Source organism: Trichosurus vulpecula, chromosome 8 (genome assembly GCF_011100635.1).
Source record: "Trichosurus vulpecula isolate mTriVul1 chromosome 8, mTriVul1.pri, whole genome shotgun sequence".
NCBI lineage: Eukaryota > Metazoa > Chordata > Mammalia > Diprotodontia > Phalangeridae > Trichosurus > Trichosurus vulpecula.
The window spans coordinates 56,514,606-56,534,844 of record NC_050580.1 but is presented as its reverse complement, the minus strand read 5'-3'; the positions used below and the strand labels follow the sequence as shown (position 1 = coordinate 56,534,844).

Genomic DNA, 20,239 nt, shown 5'->3' with positions numbered 1-20,239 from the left:
GGGAGATGAGAATGATAACAGAGACTAAACAGAGGGATAGTGAAAGAGTCAAGAGGTGACCAGGACAACCTGAGAGCAAAAGAATAAATGGAAAAAGTTGAAAGAGCAGGCACAAAATCTGAAGCTGGAAAAGCTGCCTGAGGAGACTGGGTGTGGAGACAAACAATCCGAAGATTCTAAGACAACATGAAAGTAAAAGTATGTTCAATGTGCACTGTATAAGAAGTCAAGGAAGAAGAGACTATATTTTAGAAGATTTCCATCAAAATATGATAGCTAGGTGGAGCTGTGAACTGATCCAAACATTTTAGAGAGCAATTCGGAACTATGGCCAAAGGGCAATCATTGATCCAGCAATACCACTACTAGGTCTGTATAATTCAAAAGTGATTATGAAAAAGGCAACAGGACCTACATTTGCAAAAATATTTGTAGCAGACCTTTCCATGATGACAAAAAAAAATTGAGGAAATTGAGGGGCTGTTCATCAACGGCTAAACTAGCTGTGGTATTTGAATGTAATGGAATACTATTATTCCATAAGAAATGATGAGCAGACAAATTTCAGAGTAGGGGAAAAATAAAATACTATAATTCAAAATAATGACAACTAAAAGAGCTCTTGGTTTTTACAAATAAATGCTTCAATTCGCAAAATTAGCTAAAAAAGGAAAAGCTTATTCAACAACGATGCCAGATAACTGAGGTGTAACTATAGTAGCTTTCTAGGTAATTTAGTGCTTATGAAAGTCTAAGCTTGGTAAGAACAGAGAGTTAAATATAATACTTTTAGTATTCAATACTGTTAGTCACTCAGTCAATAAACATTTATTAAGGGTTTACTATGTACTGGGCACTGTGCTGAGTACTTCAAATACAGGTATAAGTTAAAAAAAAGGACAATTCCTGCCCTCAAACAACTTACAATCTAATTGGGAAAAACCAAATAAAAAAGAAAGTTGAAAAGAGGAACAGATACCCAGGTACAGTCCTATGGAGAAGTCCAAAAGCAGCGTGGCCGATGGAAAATGAGGAGAAGACCAGGCTGAAACCCTTTCTAAAACAAAGGCTTTGGACAGATGGCCCTGTCCTCAGTCACAGAGTCCAATAAGTGGAGCAGAGCATACTGACAAGATGAGCTTATTTGGCATATTCAATCTTGCAGAATAATGAGATTTCACAATGATGAGTTTCGTACTAATCATTACATAGTTAGCATTTATTCATTGACATGTTTTTGTTTGATCTTATGCAATTCCTAAGGGTTAGGGTTAATTAGATAAAAAACTGGGTTTCAGCTAAGAAATCAGTCCAAGAAAATAAATATTTATCAAGAAACAAAACCACCAGGAATTGTAGAATACTATCAAATTACAGTTATCAACTGGGTAGTAACTTTTTCTGTGAAAGTATCTAATGCACCAGAGCTTTTCTTCAAAACTGCCCCAAACATAATTCACATTTTCTATTTATATACTAATGGATTACTTGGGATAGTCCAGTGACAAGAAGAAAACATAAAACTTTGCAGGGTAGGAATGGAATGTGAACAGATTTGCCAAAACCTGTAGTTAACAGCCTCCTGAAGGACTTCTGGAGATTTTTATATGGAACACTTTATAACAAACAAACTTTGTTTTAAAAAACACTATTAAATATACCTTAAAACTTGAGTTCACAAAGTCAACAGCAGGATGGTATAAAAAATGAATAGAGATCATTAAAGATATAATTACAATACATATATTCTTGAAACTGAGGCATCTGCGTTGAATTTATTATGAGAAAATTAATATTTAAAAGCACAAATTATTCCTTGACATTATGAAGCAGAACTGCTATTAGAAGTAAATGGAATAAGTATAAGGTTATCTCTTAAATGAGTTATTTATTTGAAAATTTTAAAAGATGCGTAACAACTGTCAATACTCTTTAGTTCATGCTAAGCATATTATAAAAAGGTAACAATAATCAATGTAAATATAAAATAATGATCTTTTAAGCACCCCAGATTTTGCTGCAATAGCAGATTATGATGTTTGCGTCAACTCCAAAATCATAACAATAAAAAAGGGATGGCTCTAACTTTTTCCATTTGGTCTTAGATGTTCAAAGGACAGAGAAAACCACCATCCCTTATTGAGATCTTATTTCCTTGTTCATCAAAATTCTCAAGATTAGAAAAAATTCATTACACTGCTTGCCTTCATTACCCAAGCCATTTACTTGAATGAGAATGGCATAATTAATTTTAGCCAATTCTCTGCTGATTAAAAATATATAAGCTGTTATTTTTTAGGAATTGGACTTCCAGAATCTCTGATAATTCCAAGTGTCTAATGATAGAATACAATTATCCTCAACTCATAGTGTAACAATCAAAACACAATATAGCATATATTAACTGAGGCACAGTGTGCCTGACTAGGAAAGTCAAAGTCCTTGCTAGACTCCTCTTGGATCAGACCACAATTAAAATAGTAAACTCAGTGCTTCTAGTCAGCTGTCCCCCATGCTTGAAGTGTTCTCTTCCCTCCCTTGCTCTAAATAGAAACCTTATTGGTTTCCTTCAATTGCCAATTGAAATCCCACTTTCCACAGGAAGACTTCCTGAACCCTTCTTAATTCCAGTGCCTTCCCTCTGTTAATTACTTTCCATTTATCCTTATCCTATTTTTCCCATCATGACTCAGCTGTGTTTTTATCGAAGAAAATCCTTCAGTGCCTATAACATTTCACTCTGGAATATCACTTCACCTTGTCCTCACCCTTTTCCCATGAGTGAATTCCATGGAGGACTTCCATTTTAGGGATGGGTCAAGATCAGTCAAGCTTCATTCCTCTCTCAGCTGTGCTACTGTCTCTGTGGAATTCACCATCCTGCCCTATTCTACATGCCTTCTACTTCCTCTCTCCCTAATCTTTTTAGCCCCTTTTTCTAAGTGTTGTCTTCCCCCATTAAAACGTAACCTCCCTGAGAGCAGACACTTCCTTTTTTATTGTATGTCATTGCATATGTAGCCTAGCACTTGGCACATCAGTAGCTTATCGACATGCTTCCTAGAGACCACGATTTAGTAGTAGTTGATAAGTAGGAGAGAGTGAAGAACAGGATGACTAGGATATTGATGGGCCTTAAGATAGAGCCAGATGAGAATTAGTTCATACAATTATGGTTCTGGAGATAGAAAGGACCCCAGAAGGCACCTAATCCAAACCCTTCATATTGCAGATGAACTGGAAAAAATAGGAGATGTTTAGTATAGCTGGTTTTTTAATACTTTTTTTTTCTTTTTGGAGGGGGGAAGGCAGGGCAATTGGGTTTGGGTGACTTGCCCAAGGTCACACAGTTTGTGAATGTGTCAAGTGTTTGAGGCTGGATTTGAACTCAGGTCCTCCTGACTTCAGGGCCAGTGGTCTACTCACTGGAGGCTCCTAGCTGCCCCCAGTATAGTTGTTTTTAAGAAGTGGAGGGTTTATCAAGTAGACAAGGGATTAAGCCTGAAGGGGCAGAAATAGAAATGATGAGTAGAAGCTACAGAAAGGCAGATTTAGGATTGACTTAATAAGGGGGCAGCTAGGTGGCCCAAGATTTGGAGTGAGGAGGACCTGAGTTCAAATCCAGTCTCAGACGTTTACTAGCTGTCTAACCCTAGCCCAGTCACTTAATCTCTGTTTGCCTATTTCCTCATCTGTAAAAGGGGATAACAGTACCTATCTCAAAAGGTTGTGAGAATCAAATGAGATAATTTTAAAGCATTTAGCACAGTTGCTGCCACATGTGTTTGCTATTAGCTATTATCATTACAAAAATACTGCACAACAGTTGTGTCTATCTGAAAATATAATGGGCTGCCTTGGAGGTTAATACTTTCTATCTCACAAGAGGTATTCGAGCAAATTTTGAATAATCAATGATCAAATATTTTGCAGAATGGAACATTGTCCAAGGAGTAGTTGGACTGAAAACTTCTGAAGCCCCTTTTGAGCTCTGAAAATCAAAGGTTCTATATGGTCCCTTAAAGGCTTTGTAGATTTTTTGGAGGAGAGCCCCAAAATGGACCTGCCTAACTGTGAGGATGAAATATCAGGTGGACAAGGCATCAACTCTTAAGAAACTACATGTCAAAACTTAAATTTATTATGAGCAGTGAAGTGAAAATTGGGCTGTAAATCATCAAGAAAAATTTGTTATAGGAAAGACATTTAAGATTTTTTTTTCTTTAAACTAAAACTCCCAATTAAAGACTGATGAAAGAACCTATTGTGCACTGACAAGATTTATTCCAATGAAAACTGTGACGTGAAAGAGTTAACATTCTCATTTTCGTTTGCATTTCTTTTCTTTAGAATGATTTAAATGATTAACTAACCTGGGCCACTTTAATAGAGTTCTGTGTAGAACCACCAGCATGATATTCCACTTTGAACTTCTTAACAAGTTCTTCAAACCTGTTAAAAAAACACAAAGGAAAAACTTAGGTTAGGTTCCTTAAATTATCACAGTAGATATCTGGATGAGAAATGAACAAGATCATGTCATAGTGAAAGGTATCTTAATGCTAGTAGGCAGGATATTATCAGTCAACATGTTCAGAAAGTTTATAAGACATGGCACATGTTTGACAAAGGCTCATAATAAAATTATAATGGGGATTCAACACTATAAGCAGATTCTGACTTACACAGATAATCAAAATGCCTTAAGCATGTGCAGTTTGCACATTAATGTACTGCTCATGGTGACCCAAAGATATGCAAGCTTGGCTTTTGTACCATTTGACATCTGAGAATAAAGGATTAATGGGGATGGTGTACTTTTCGAAAGCCAAAATTAAGCAGTGAAGGACAGCATCAAAAGCAAGAATTATAAATGCCAATTTAGTGCTCAAGATCTAGAGTTCTCTCTGAGGGTCCCCAAAACCACTTCAGGAAATCCTGAAAGGTCAAAACTATTTTCATAACAATATGAAGACATTTAAACATAAAACCAACCCAAGTTAAACCTCTTTGAGGAAGGAAGGTCTTCAATATATTTAAGAATGTAAAAGGGGCCCTAAGACTAAAGTTTGAGAATTATTGCCCTAGAGATAAAAGCAGGATAAGGATGGGAAAAGTGACACTGAATTTGGCAATGAGAAGGTCTTTTATGACCGATTTCAGTAGAGAGCTAAATTGCCAGGTACTAAGGAGGGAGAAGCTGGTTAAGAAATACATCTAGTGAATACATACAGACTCTTCCAGGTTTGGACAGTGACAGGGCAGAAAGAGGGAGTGGCAAAGCCAAGGAGGTTTGTGTACGCTTTTAAGTTGTTGATATTTTAAAGATATAATAACCCTAAGTATCTTTTTAGGCTAAAGGGAAAGCTCAAGGCCACATGAAGAGGAACAAAAAAGCATAAGATGAAAGAGATGACTGAGGGACCTACATCACTGAGGAAAGGGGAAGGAAGGTAATCCCAGGTAGGAGTGAAGGGGGTTGCCTTTCACAAGGAGAACAATAAACACTTCCCATGAAACTGGGGAAAAGGAATAAACAGAGGAAGAATACTGAGAGGATTAGAAGTAGTTTCTAATGGATAACATCAAACTTCTGAGTAAAGAGAGGAAGCTGCATGTGGGTGAGGGAGAGTTATAAGCTTAAGGTAAATGTTTGGAACAGCTGTTATGGGAGTGGGACATAAAGTCAGTAAGAGATATAGATCAATGTGAATACAGAAAAGACTTTAGTAAATACCAGGTGCTAGTAAATACCAATTTACTAAATTTACCAATTTAGTAAATACCAATGCTATCTCCTTGGGATACAGCTTGCTAAATATCTGTTAGGTAGACTGCTATAATTTGATATAATACCTGCAACTTTATCGGCAACCAAATCATGGAGAAAAGGCCAGCCTCAAAGTCAGAAAGACCTGTGTTTAAGTTCTGTGTCTAACTGTGGGAATCCAGACAGCTCACCTGGCCTATTAGTGCCCAGAGTGAGTATGGATCAAAATTAGGAGAAGGAGTTTCTTCATTTGGAGCTGCCTTCACTAAAAAATCATGGGTACGGACAAAAAATAAAATAAAATAAATATATTATTTTTTGTTATTCTGTCGTTTTTCAGTCATGTCCAACTCTTCATTACTCCATTTGGGTGTTCTTGACAGAGATACTGGAGAGGTTTGCCATTTCCTTCTCCAGCTCATTTTACAGATGAGGAAACTGAGTCAAACCCAGGCTCTCACAGCTACCAAGTATCTGAGACCAGATTTGAACTCAGGAAGATGAGTATTCCTAACCCCAGGTCCAGCATTCTATCCACTGTGGCACTTAGCTGCCCCAAAAATCTATTTATAGGATAGATTAAAAAAATTGAGGATGGGGGAAAATATTTTAACTTTGAGGATTTTACGAAAGATTAGACCCAAAAGAATCTCACAAGCCCACCAAAATGAAAGTTAGATTTTAAACATTAAAGAGCATAGAAAAGAATTCCATAAATGGACATTTATGATATACAAAAAACAGCAGTAATAGAAACAATTCATCAGATATGTACTTTCATTATTTCTTATTTCATCATGAGCAAGCCATGTAGTTTGGGAACTCAAGTACCACTGATTCCTCAAGTACTTGGAATCAAATTCCCTCACTGATAAGCCATTCACACAAATTGTCTGGAAAGCCCATAAACTCACTTTTCATATTTATGGTTTGAATATATTTTCCCACAAGTATCATTTCAATATACACAATAAAGGAAATGGTACAGACAAGATTCCTAAAACTGGAGACCTTCTTTCATCACTGAAGCCTGAGTTATATTTAGAAGCTCACTTTGTTCCTCCTCCTTTTTAAAAACTATGAAGGCCTAACACTCATAAGAGACTTCAAATACATATCTTATACATATAACAGTAATGACAACAATCTGAAACAATATCTGAACTGCTTAGCTAACACCATGGTGCTGGTTCTATAATCTCACAAGGATTTCCTATTGTCCAGTCAAACGTATCAAGAACTGTCAGAGACCATTAAATATTACCTTGTTTCAAAATAATCATTATTCCAGTAACTTGACAAGTCACTGAATCAAGTTTTGTTTATACAGGAATGAAAAGAAAAACATAAGATTCTCAATCAATTTAGAGAATTAGACATCTTGATACAGTCCATTCAAGGATAGGAGGTGATTACTCCATTTTCATGATGACATGGACCATAATTAGGCTATTCAAATTATGTCACTATTCTTTGCACACAATTTAAGTAGGCTGAAAAAAGTTCTTTCTTTTGAAATAAAGGGGAGAGGTTCTGTATTATTCCAAGGTACTCAGAAGAAGAGAAAATGGGATCTATTTACAAATCTCATTTAATTTTATTTCTGGAAACATTAAAAGTGCCTCTTCCTGATGCAGTATTTCCCAGGTATACTGGATAAATTTCTACTATTTCACAATGGAAGTTTCCCAAACCATCAAAAGCATTTGTTAAATCACCAAACAGCTTCTGTGGGCTACCCAATTTAGAATGTATAAATAGGAAAATGTGTGTATTATGTTTTGAAGACAGTCAATTTCTTATTATAGTTACACATTTTTAGGAAATATTGATAAAAATCCGTAAGATAGCTTGAGAACATCAAAGTAACCATTATGATTCTAATTTTTCTGATTCTACTTTATTTGTAAATTGAATTTAATATGTTTAAATTTGACACAATAAATAACAACTAATTACATGGTTTGAATTCTGCCTTATTTTTTATGTTAGTCCATTCTAACTCTTAATCATATTTGGGGCTAGACAAAAGCTAGTCTAAGCTTTTCAAATTTTTCTCCACTGGCATTCAAGTAGCTATCTATATAGTAGTAGCATCATTAGGAAAGTTTGAGAGAAATATTTCTCTAATGTTTATTATTTAAAATTTCTTTTAAATATAAAGTAATAAATTACATGAAAAACTGACATCAACTGGGGACATTCAAATGTTTATGATCAAATTCATATAACATTCTTTAATTCGCAAGTCAGTTCAATTCCTATTACTTTTGTAGTGTGTGTATGTATGAAATTTTTTAAATTTTGTGTCATTTGCATGGTCATCCCTTACTTCAACCTTTAATATCCCAGTCAATGCAATATAATCTTTTAAAGTCAGAAAACAGTTTGTTGTACTTGGTCATGAAGACATTATCACAGTTTTTAAAAAGCATTTTCAAAGAGTCAAATATGCTCTGATCCATTTTTTAATGAATGATATTGAGAAAGAAGCTTCTTGAACCTTTATTCAGTTTTATAAATTTCTGTTATTGGAATCATTTGTAATGTTTCCCAATAAATCACCAATATAGAATATACGACAAAAATTTTCACAATCTTCAATTCTGATCGGCAGTACTAAAGAAGGATGAACACACCTTAAAAACTGGGTCAAATAGTATTTAAAGCAAGATGGTTAAAAAGTAAAATTCCTGGGTTCATAATGTCTAAAACTGGAAAAGACCATGGCAATGATTTGCATACCTTCATTTTAAGATGAGGAAATTCAGTCAAAAATAAATAGGTTAAAATCATGTCCCAAAAGCCAAGTAAAAAACAAAGCTGAGATTCAAAATCAGGACTATTGACCTAAAATATAATACACTTTTCCCACTGTTTCTCCTTTACATGCTAACACTAATACATTCATTGGTACTAAAATCCTGATCTACTTAGGTGTCTCATTTAAAAAGTGACTTGTAGCCATGATCAAAAAAAGAGCCTAGACATCATCTTTCAAAAAATTATCAAGGAAAACTGCCCTGATATTTTAGAAGCAGAGGGTAAAATAGAAATTGAAAGAATCCACCGATAACCTCCTGAAAAAGATCTCAAAAAGAAAACTCCTAGGAATATCGTTGTCAAATTCCAGAGCTCCCAGATCAAGGAGAAAATACTGCAAACAGCCAGAAAGAAACAATTTGAGTATTGTGGAAACACAATCAGAATAACACAAGATCTAGCAGTTTCTATATTAAGGGATAGAAGGGCTTGGAATACAATATTCTGGAGGTCAATGGAGCTAGGATTAAAACCAAGAATCACCTACCTAGCAAAAATGAGTATCATGCTCCAAGGCAAAATATAGACTTTCAATAAAATAGAGGACTTTCAAGTCTTCTCACAGTGAAAAGCCCAGAGCTGAACAGAAAATTTGACTTTCAAACACAAGAATCAAGAGAAGCATGAAAAGGTAAACAAGAAAGAAAAATCATAAGGGAGTCACTAAAATTGAACTGTTTGTTTATATTCCTACATGGAAAGATGACGTGTATAATTCATAAGACTTTTCTCAGCATTAGGGTAGTTGAAGGGAATATGCATACATATGGACAGAGGGCACAGGGTGAGTTTAATATGAAGGGATGATATCTTAAAAAATAAAATCAAATTTAGGGATGAGAAAGGAATATATTGAGAGAGGGAGAAAGGGAGAGATAGAATGGGGTAAATTATCTCACATAAAAGTGGCAAGAAAAAGCAGTTCGTGGGGAGGGAAGAGGGGGCAGGTGAGGGGGAATGAGTGAATCTTGCTCTCATTGAATTTGACTGGAGGACGGAATAACATACACACTGAATTGGGTATCTTACACCACAGGAAAGTAGGGGGAAGGGGATAAAAAAGGGGGGATGATAGAAGGGAGGGCAGATAGGGGGAGGAGGTAATCAAAAGCAAACACTTTTGAAAGGGGATAGGATCAAGGGAGAAAACTGAATAAAGGGGGACAGGATAGGATGGAGGGAAATATAGTTAGTCTTTCACAACATGACTATTATGGAAGTGTTTGACATAATGATACATGCGTGGCCTATGTTGAATTGCTTTCCTTCTTAGGGAGGGTGGGTGGGAAGGGAAGAGGGGAGAGAATTTGGAACTCAAAGTTTTAAAACCAAATGTTCAAAAGAAAACGTCTTTTTTGCATGCAACTGAGAAATAAGGCATAGTAATCTGTCTTGCCCCATAAGAAAGTAAAGGGAAAGGGGATGGGGGTGGGGGGAGTGAGTTAACAGAAGGGAAGGCTGACTGGGGAATGGGCAATGGGGCAATCAGAATATACGCCATCTTGGAGTGGGGGGGGTAGAAATGGGGAGAAAATTTGTAACTCAAAATCTTGTGGAAATCGATGCTTGAAAACTAAAATATTAAATAAATAATAAAATAAATTGGAGTAAAAAGTGACTTGTAAATTAACATACTAAAATTTTTTTTTCTCTTGGAATTGTTTTGCATTTTTATCTCTCAACTGTTACAAAATAATATATTTTAGGAGATACACTAATGAAAATCACATACTACAGAGATTAAGAAATAAATTGTTCCTTCATTGGAAAAGTAAACTTATGAATATAGGCACTCCTTCCACCAAATTACAACCAATCCACACACTCTCCTCCAAGTGATTTTTTATCTACTTCCTTCCATAATTCCTCCAAAGGATTCATCAAGTGCATCCGAAGTGTTTCTCTTTATCTTTCTGTGGGTAACAGAGTAATACTCAAGCTGTTCATCTGTTATTCCTCACTCTTACTATATCTGATGTTACAGCTGTTTTACTAAAGGGCATATTTTATCTTGTGTACAAAAAAGTAATATGCTTCACCTTACATGATGCTCACCATGCATTTCACCATTCTCCTTTGAATCAGCCACAATTCTGATTCTTCAAAGGGAGTCACAGCCATGTAGCATCAGTAAGATGATACGGTGTTGAAAAAAAAGGATTTATCTATCAGGAAGCAATGTAATATCGATACTACTATACAATTTGCCAAATAGAATCCTCCCTTATTTTTTTTTGTTGTTCAATTGAGGGCCTAATCTATATGAAATGCCAATCAAAGGAACAGATGAACTAACTCAATAAGCTTCATTAGATAATCTGAGCAACAGGAACTTTTTGTCCTTTTCAATTCTCCTGAATGATTTTTTCAGCAAAAAAACTGTTTAGATCTAGTGCATTTATATTGAGATCCTTCCACAACATCAAATGAGTCAACATAATTCTAGACTAAATTAACAATGACAATCTTTTTACAAATGAAAGCCAACAAACTGGCCAAAAGAAAAAAACATAGGAACAGTCAAAATTGGAAGGGTGGTGGAAAATATATGCACTAGCACATTATTGGTGAAACTGTAAATCAGTATTGGTATTTTGGAAAGTATTTTGGGATTATTCAATTAAAGTGCCTATAAAGTCTAAATCCATTGACTCAGATTTTTCTATTAAGTATATATGCAAAGTCAACCATTGTTAAGAAGAAAGTCCCTATACGCAGCAAAACATATCTCTTTTTGGTAGAAACAAAATAGGTGAAAATAGAGGAAAGCTAAACAAACTGTGATACATGAGTGTAATGACATGTTACTGTACTGAAAGAAGTAACAAATATGAGTAATACACAGAAACATGGAAAGCCTTACAAGAGTTGATGAAAAGTAAAGTAGAGCCAAGAAAACAATATACACAATGACTACAACAATATAAAAGTAAAGAAAAAAACCACAGAACAATAAAAAGTAAATGTTACAAAATTACAAAGAACAAGCATGTCCCCAAAGAAACTAAATGAGAAGACAATCCTAAGAGGTGGGAAGATCCACAGGTATATAAAACTATTTCTACTGATAGCGATATCTACATCTATATTAAAGCCAGAGAAGTGGTGCAGTGGACAGAGAGCTCTGCCTGAGTCAGGAATGGCTGAGTACATATCAAACCTAAGGCTTACTGTATAACCTTGAGCAAGCAAGTCAGATAACATCTGCTTGCCTTTTCCTGAATTGTAAAATAAACATAATAATAACAGCTACAATCCAGGGTTGTTGTAAGGACCAAATGAAATAATATTTCTTAAAGAAAGCACTTAGCATACTGTTTAACACATAGTAAATGCTTTATAAATAATTAATAAGGACTTAATAAATACATTATTTTCAGATTTTTTTCAATGAACTGATAACCTTCCTGATTTTTTTCCCTACCTCTTTTGTCTTTTTAAAAATGTCATTTGTTATACAGGATGACTCCCAAAAGGAGGGAGAGAAAAGGATTTGGGGAAGTATTTTGGTAATGTAAAAACAAAATATATCCATAAAAACTTAGAAAATCAAAATAAGGAGAAAAAGTTAAAGAAAAATCTTTATAGAACATAAACTCAAAATTTAAGGCAAATAGTTGGACTATTTTCATTAATACGGGTTAAATAACAAAGTGAATTTTGTGTAGATATAGCTTAATTTGCTATATGACGCGCTTACATTTGTTAAGTATTTAATAACAAATACCATGTGATTGAACATAATAATGCCTTTTAAAAGCTTGTTTAAAATAGGGCACTAAGGACTTCTGGGAGCCAAGATGACAGAGTAAGCAGTAAATTGCTGTAGCTCTCCCATATTCACCTCCAAACAAACATAAAATAACATCCCTGAACAAATCCTGGAACAGCAGAGCCAGCAGAGACACGGGGTGGGGCAGTCTTGGAGGAGACTTGGAGGATCAGCAAAAAAGGTCCATCTCACTGGGGTAAATCGGGAATGCATTCCAGAGAGGAAGTATCCCAGCAAGCCCTGCCTCAGCAAATCAGCAGGAGATCCTGAGACCAGTGTGGTGGAGCAGGCAAAAACCAACACAAGGATCCCCCATGTGCCTTAGCATAGCGAAGGGAACTAGGAGATGCCAGCTCCAAGAAGCACCACATGCTCCAGTGGTAAACACAGGGGAACGCAAAAAAACACGACCTGGCCTCGGATCATGCCAGACACCACCACTAGGACTCGAGCTAAGCACCAAGTAAAGTTCGAGAGCCCTACAACCTCCAGCAGCACCAACTACCCGGCCATCCCATCCCCTCAACACAGCACCACACACAAGGTTCCATCAGCAGATCACCAGGTAAACAGCCAGGGCCCACAGCCACAGGCACAAGAAGCCTGAGACAGTGCCCCTTCCACCCTGGGAAGCAGAGATCAAATTTAAAAGAAAGGAAAAAGGCAAAAAAAAAAAAAAAAAAAAAAAGATGAGCACAAAACAAAAAAGAGGAATCTGACCACAGAAACTTATTGTGGTGACAGGGTCAAGACATACATTCAGAAGAGGATAACAATGTCTAAACATCTATGGGCAAAACCCCAAAGAAAAATGGGAAGTTGTCTCAAGCCCAGAAATAACTCATGGAAGAGCTCAAAAAGTAGCTTAAAAATCATATAAGAGTGGGAAAAGAAAATGAGAGTTATGCAAGAGAATTATGAAAAAAGACTCAACAGCTTAGAAAATGGCTTAAAAAGTAGAACTGGCCAAATGGAAAATGAGTTATAAAAATCTACTGAAGAGTACAATTCCTTAAAGAGTAAAAGTGATCAAATGAAAAAGAGAGTACAGAAGTCTTAAAAGTTAGAATTGCTCAAGTGGAAGCTAATTACTCTATGAGACATCATGAATCAAACAAATTCAAAAGGAGGAAAAAATGGAAGAAAATATAAACTACCTCATGGGAAAAACAACTGATGAGCAGGTGGACTCTGGGAAAACCTGGAAAGACTTATAAGAACTGATAATGAGTGAAGTGAGCAGAACCAGGAGAATATTGTACACAGTTACAGCCACAGTGTGTGAGGACTGATTTTGATAGATTTAGCCCTTCTCAGCAATGCAAGGACCTAAAACTTTTCCAAAGGACTCATGATGGAAAATGTCATCCACATCCAGAGAAAGAACTGTGGAGGCAGAATGCAGAGTGAAGCAGACTCTTTTCTCTTTTGTTTTGTTTTCTTTCTCATGGCTTCTCCCATTTGTTATAATTCTTCTATACAACATGACTAATGTGAAAATGTGTTTTATCAGAATGTATGTATTAGAGCCCATATTGCATTGCATGCCATCTTGGGGAGGGAGGGGGAGAAAAATTTTAAACTTATGGAAATCAATGTTGAAAGTGAAAATAAATAAATTAAATATTAAAAAGAAAATAAAAGAAAAAGACAGTCCAATTTTTGTTGCTGTTGTTGAGTTGTCTCAGTCATGCTTGACTTTGTGACCTCATTTGGGGTTTTCTTGGCAAAGGTACTGAAGTGGCTTGCTATTTCCTTCTTCAGCTCATGTTACAGATTCGGGAACTGAAGCAAACAGGGTTAAATGACTTGCCCAGGGTCACACAGCTAGTAAGTATCTGAGGCCAGATGTGAACTCAGGAAGATGAGACTGTAGGGAAGCTAGGTGGCAAACTGGATAGAGTGCTGGGCCTGAAGTCAGTAAGATGTCATTTCTCAGGAAGAGCTGGACACTGAACAACTGAACAAGAATAACCACAAGATGAGTCTTCCTATGAGACTTTCACTACGCCACCTAGCCACCCTTTACAGTTGAACAGGGGAAGACAATGTACAAAATGATGCTGGGAAGGAGAGAAGCGGGGGAGAGAGATAGACGCATAGGGAACATGCAGGACAGAAAGCATGATGTTCCACAGAGTCAAAAGCAAAAAGAGCAGCTGATAAAAAATGGAGACACCTGAAAAGCTGTCTAAGTTCAGCACCCTCTATAAAGCAAGGCTTGGAGAAAAGTTTAACACTCTACCCTCCAGCCCTCTGACCAGAGGAGAAAGGCAAGCGATGAGCATCAAAAACTTAATCAATCAGCAATCAGCATGGTGAAGAGATTTCACATGACCAGCTGCGTGAGTCAGAATGGTCCCTGAAAGGGAAACCAAGGAGAGTATGCTGAAGGAACAGGAAGAACCTCCATCACAGGAGGGTGCCCCAGGCTAGCCATTTCTTCCTTTTTCACCAGTCTCTTTCAGTTTCTTTTTACTTGTCTCCTCCCATTAGAATGTAAGCTCTTCAACGGCACACCTGTCTTTCTTTTTACTTTTATTTGTTTTCTCTGTAGGCCTAGACCATAGTAAGCACTTAATAAATACTTGGTGAATGACAGACCAGCCACATACTAAATGTCATGTCCATAGAAAAGACTATATCACTAAAACACCTACTTTTAAATCATACTCTTATCCCTAGGGCATGGAGAGCACAGCTAGCAACGATAGCTACCTTGTGAATAAAGAGAACAGGATGAAAAATATTATCAAGGGAAAATCAACAAAACGTGCCAACTGACCAAACATATGGACTAAATACTAGTGAGGAGTCAAAGGGGATTCTGAGTCCGCTAACTTAAATTACTGTGAAGGATGATACCAACAATAAAAAGAAAGTTAATAAAAGAGATGGGCTACGGAGCAATAGATGAGTTCTGTACTGGACATGATGAATTTAGGATGTCTATGGGACATTCAATTCTAAATGTCCAATACGAAGCTGGCAATACTGGACTAGATAGAACTCAGGAGGGAGATTAGGGCTAGATACAAATATCTGGGAGCTATCTGGATAAAGATAATTATTAAACCCATAACAGCTGATAGAGGAAAGAAGAGAAGGGGAGGGAAGAGGAAAGGACAAAGCAAGGAAGGAAAAAAGAGAGGAGGGGAAAGAAGAGAGTCACAGAGGGATAGGAAAATGTTAGAAGATGGGATATGGACACTGATGGTACCACAAAGGAGATAGAGAATAGTCAAAAATACAAGAAAAAGTAATGCCATAAAAAGCTCCCAGAGGAGAGAAAAATTCAAGAGTAGAGGGGAGGGGGTGGTCAGCAATGGCCAGTCCTGCAGAAAATACAAGAAGGATGAGATCTCAGAAAAGGCCTCAGGATATGGCAATGAGGGGATCATAGGGACAGCACATTCAGTTGAGTAATGAGGATGTAAGCCAGACTGGAAGTGGCTGAAAAGTATGTGAGAGTAGAGGTAATGGGGAGAATGAGTGCAGACAGCTTTTTTTATAGCCATAATAGAAAGACATATATACATACTTGTTCCTAAGCATTTCAAATATGTAAAAGGCAGGCTGTCACCCCTAATGAGGTGTCACTTTAATCTGTCAATTTCTACAACTTTCTTTGTAGTCACTAGCACCTCCACCACATAATCCATTCAGTTAAATTCATATTCTGGTTTTAACTATCTTGGAAAAGGAAAGAACAGATATGAGAATGTTTATTTCTGTAATGCACTTTAGCTAATGTATGAAAACTTGCCATAGTACACTATCCCTGGGAAGGCAATTAAGAAAAAAAGAACAAAATTACTCCACCTGCTTTTCCCAGATATCCACACTACTAATTATCTACCTTGTTGATGTCAGACAATTTACCTCAATTGATGGCAAGTAGCTTAGCTTTAAAAGGAGGGAAAATATTAGTAAAAATAAATTTCCTGACAGCTGCTTCTAATGAGAGTAAGAGAGAGAGTGAGAGAGAGAGAGAGAGAATGAATGAATAATATAGAGGAAATTCTCAAAAATTATTTGCTTACATTTTTTAGTCTAGCCAGATACTGCTCTCAGAGCACAGGCTCCAAAGGTGATACGTTGCTTTTAAGTCTTCAGTGGATATAAATATGAGCAACAAGAAAGCTAAAAATAATATCTTAACTAAGCAGGTTATCAATTAGCAGTGATGTTCTCAGCTCACTTAAATTAGTCAAAATTTATTGTATAATTATACTTAAAGAAAAAAATCAATTATTTTCTGAGCATTGAAGGAAATGCAACAAATAAAAAGAAAGCATAAAATAAAGACCTTAATAAATTCATGGAATGTTTAATAACAATAACAAAATATTTATATGGTAGAATTTTCGAGTAGGAAAAAACCTCAGAAAACACTTAGTTCAAGCCCTTCATTTTAATTGTGTTAAAAACTAGGGACCAGTGAAAAATGATTTGTCAACAGTCACACAAATAAATATGTGTCTGAGTTGGCATTTATGGACATTGGTCTTTAGCCCTGCATTTCTTCCCATAAAAAAGGAATGCTTGTGATAAGTACTGAGTTATCTCAGACGATGAAGCATCTATAAAAACACTGTGCAATCATTTACATTTACCTTTACTGAAGAAAGCAATTACTGGATAATTACTATTACAGAAACATGTAAGTCCAAGAAAAATATTTTTAAAAAACATTCAAAATTACCTTATATGGGAAGTCCACAAGATTAATAGAATATAGAGGGAAGAGATACATAATCTAAGAGTTGGAAGAAACCACAAGTGGCTATCTAGTCCAATATATACTTTTTAAAACATATTCATTCCACTTCAAGAGAGAAGACTCTAAGAATTCTCAAGCTGCCACATCCAAATTCTGAGGAGATCTAATCATTCAGATTTTTTTTCTCATATCAAACCAAAGTTTGTCTCATTACAGCTTTCATCCAATTCTTCTGTCTCACTCAGAGTTCCAGGGCCAAACAGAACACATATAATCTTTCCTTTACATAATAGACCTTTAAATACTTGAAGACAGCCATTGTAAAGACCCCTTCACAAGAGTTTTCTTTTCTGCAGGCTAAAATTCCTTAATTCTTTCAATTGATCTTCATATGCCATGAAATGAAGGCCCTTTACCATCCTGGTTGGCCTCCTGTAGACATTCCCAAACTTTTTGATGTCCTTCTGAAATTAAAGTTACTAAAGTTAAAATTAAAGATACAGAACACAATAACAGAGATGAGGTCTGATGAAGGCAAAGTTCCAAGGGATCCCTCCTTCTCTACTTCTGGAAGCTATGCTCCCTCTTTAAGCAGACTGACTCAGGTTTTTGGCTGCTACATGAGATTGAGCTTGCAATTTAACAAAAACCTCCAGATCTTTTTCAGAACAACTGCTGTCTAACCATATCTCCCCTCATCTTATACTTAGGAGGCCAATTTTTTGATCCTCAAGTACCTACTGAATTAATGTCATTGCTGAATTTTATTGTAACAGATTCAGCCTAATACTGCAGCTGGTCAAGTTTTCTGGATCCTGGGTCTTCCAGTGTGGTATCATCTACAAACTGGATCAGCATTCCATCTGCATCTTTAACCAAGTCACAGATACAGCAGACATCACTTTCCTTTACAAATATGTGCCAGACGTCTCTAATGATCTGTCTTAAAATAACAGCAATAACAATGACAGCTGCTATTCATGTGATGCTTTAGGGTTTGCACAGTGCTAGGAAATAGGTGTTGTAATCTCCATTTTACAAATGAGGAACTGAGGCAGGTAGAAGACTTTCCCGAGAATCACACAATTAGTAAGTATCTAAAGTGAGGATCCGAACTCAAATTTTGCTGACTCCAGGACAGCTAAGTGGTACAGCAGACTGAGTGCCCAGCCTGAAGTGAGGAAGACCTGAGTTCAAATCCAGCCTCTGGCACTTACTAGCTGTATGACCCTGGACAAGTCACTTAACCCCATTTGCCTCAATTTCCTCATCTGTACAATGAACTGGAGAAGAAAATGGTAAACCACCCCAGTATCTTTGCCAAGAAAACCCCAAATGGGGTCATGAAGAGTCAGACGTGACTGAAACAACTGGACAACAATAGCTTTGTGGCTTCAGGTCCAATATTCTATCCACTGCACATCTTTAACTGCCTGAAACAGCCCCAGGAACTAAAGGCAAGCCTAGGGTCTACAGGGTCTATTCTCTTTTCTTTTTGAAAACTAAGCCCTCCCCTATTTTCTGTGCTTTTGCAGATATTGTTTACAGTGGAGAGTAACTGTATCTTCCAAGTCTTTCACTACTAGATGACCTAGTTCTTCTGGGAAGGCGATTTGAATATGTCAAGTGCAGCCTGGTAATCTCTTACTACCTTCTTCCTTATCTTCGGTATCAGTCATTTTTGGTGTAAAGGTCATTCTCATTTGCAGAGACACAAAATCAAACTGGAATTGAGCAGATTTGCTTCCTCTTTGTTGTCAATCGTCCTTATTACATCCATCCCAAGCAGAGGACCCGTCCTTTCTCTCATCCTTTTGTCCCAATATGGCTTTTAAAAAACCCTTCTTGAGACTATCATTCTGATCATTTTTTAGATGACCACGCCACTCTCATACTCATTCCCTGTGAACCAGCCTTGCCTTCATCTTCTGTAATTTCTTTTTAAAATCTCAGTTAATTGGTGAGTTCCATGTGCATCACCCTGATCTCATACTTATCAGTCATGCTTCTGAATAACACCTATGATCTTTTCCCAAACACCTCATCAACTGCTTTTCAGTACAAGTTGGTCTAAGGAATAATACAATAAAAACGTCATTTTTGTTTCTTCCTCCATCGACCTACATCCAAATATTCTCCATTATGTCTCTCATCCCGTTCTGGGATTTCTTTGCCTGAGTATTCCTATTAATATAGAAAGCTACCCAAAAAAGGCAACTGATCCAGTCGATGGGTTCATCTCAGTGATATCTGTCTGGTCAAATTTTCCTCCTAAGCCTGCATACCTTCCCCCTCCAAATGAGGAAGCAGAGGCTCTTTCTACATAGAATGACAATGAAGATAATCAGTGTTTCCAGATAGATCACTTAAAAGTAACACTTACCTGGGGTTAAAGCAAATCTGGGCTGTCCAAAAAGTATTAATGACTCATTATTATTCCATATCACTAGGTATGAGTATTTTTCTAAAATAATAAAATATTGTACTTTAAAGTTCTCCTCAAAACTTTCTAAGCATTACATGTGGTAAATTTCTTTTCAAGACAAAAGAAACATTTCACTACCTCAAATATAATTAAAATAATTCTGTCTAGTATAGACCTGTTAACAAATACATTTTCAACTGTGAGATAAAGGACACGTAACAAATAAACTTCCCTTAAAAGAGCTCTGAGTACTTCTTGTCAAGGGCTAAACTGCTAATTGAAATTAATGCCAAAGAGTAACTCTTAACATGAGATACATTTTTAAAAGAACCTTAATTATTCTAACTATCATATGGGCTAATTAAGGTTATTAAGATGAACACTGATGAACAGGGCAATATGCCAAACTGAAGAGGAATGTTGGTAGATTTATTGTTTGCCATTCAAACACACTGTACAGTTCATAATGCTTCCAATCACTCTTCAGATTATAGTCAGTGAGGAAAGAAAGGTCAATGCTCCTTCAATGAGTCTGAAGAAGTTAGTAATGAAAATACAAGAATATAAAACTGACACCAAACATTCCATGGGATCTGTGTATGCCCAGTGTGGAAAGCTAAACATTATCTGCCAGTCACAGTACATGAAAGTTCATAAAGAATTAAAAAATACAACCACAGGCTCATGCACTATCCAAGACTGTACATTATGGCACTCACTAAAGAA

At 36.4% G+C, this 20,239-nt stretch overlaps 1 protein-coding gene across 2 annotated transcripts in view; it reads right to left on the bottom strand.

Annotated features, from left to right (window-relative positions):
- ADK (adenosine kinase) overlaps nucleotides 1-20,239 on the bottom strand; it is a 629,414-nt gene that overhangs the window by 393,349 nt on the left and 215,826 nt on the right. For both annotated transcript variants that reach the window (XM_036735188.1, XM_036735189.1), the window contains exon 4: nucleotides 4,374-4,452. In XM_036735188.1, the coding sequence (XP_036591083.1) occupies nucleotides 4,374-4,452 (79 nt within the window). The remainder of the gene's footprint in view (nucleotides 1-4,373; nucleotides 4,453-20,239) is intronic.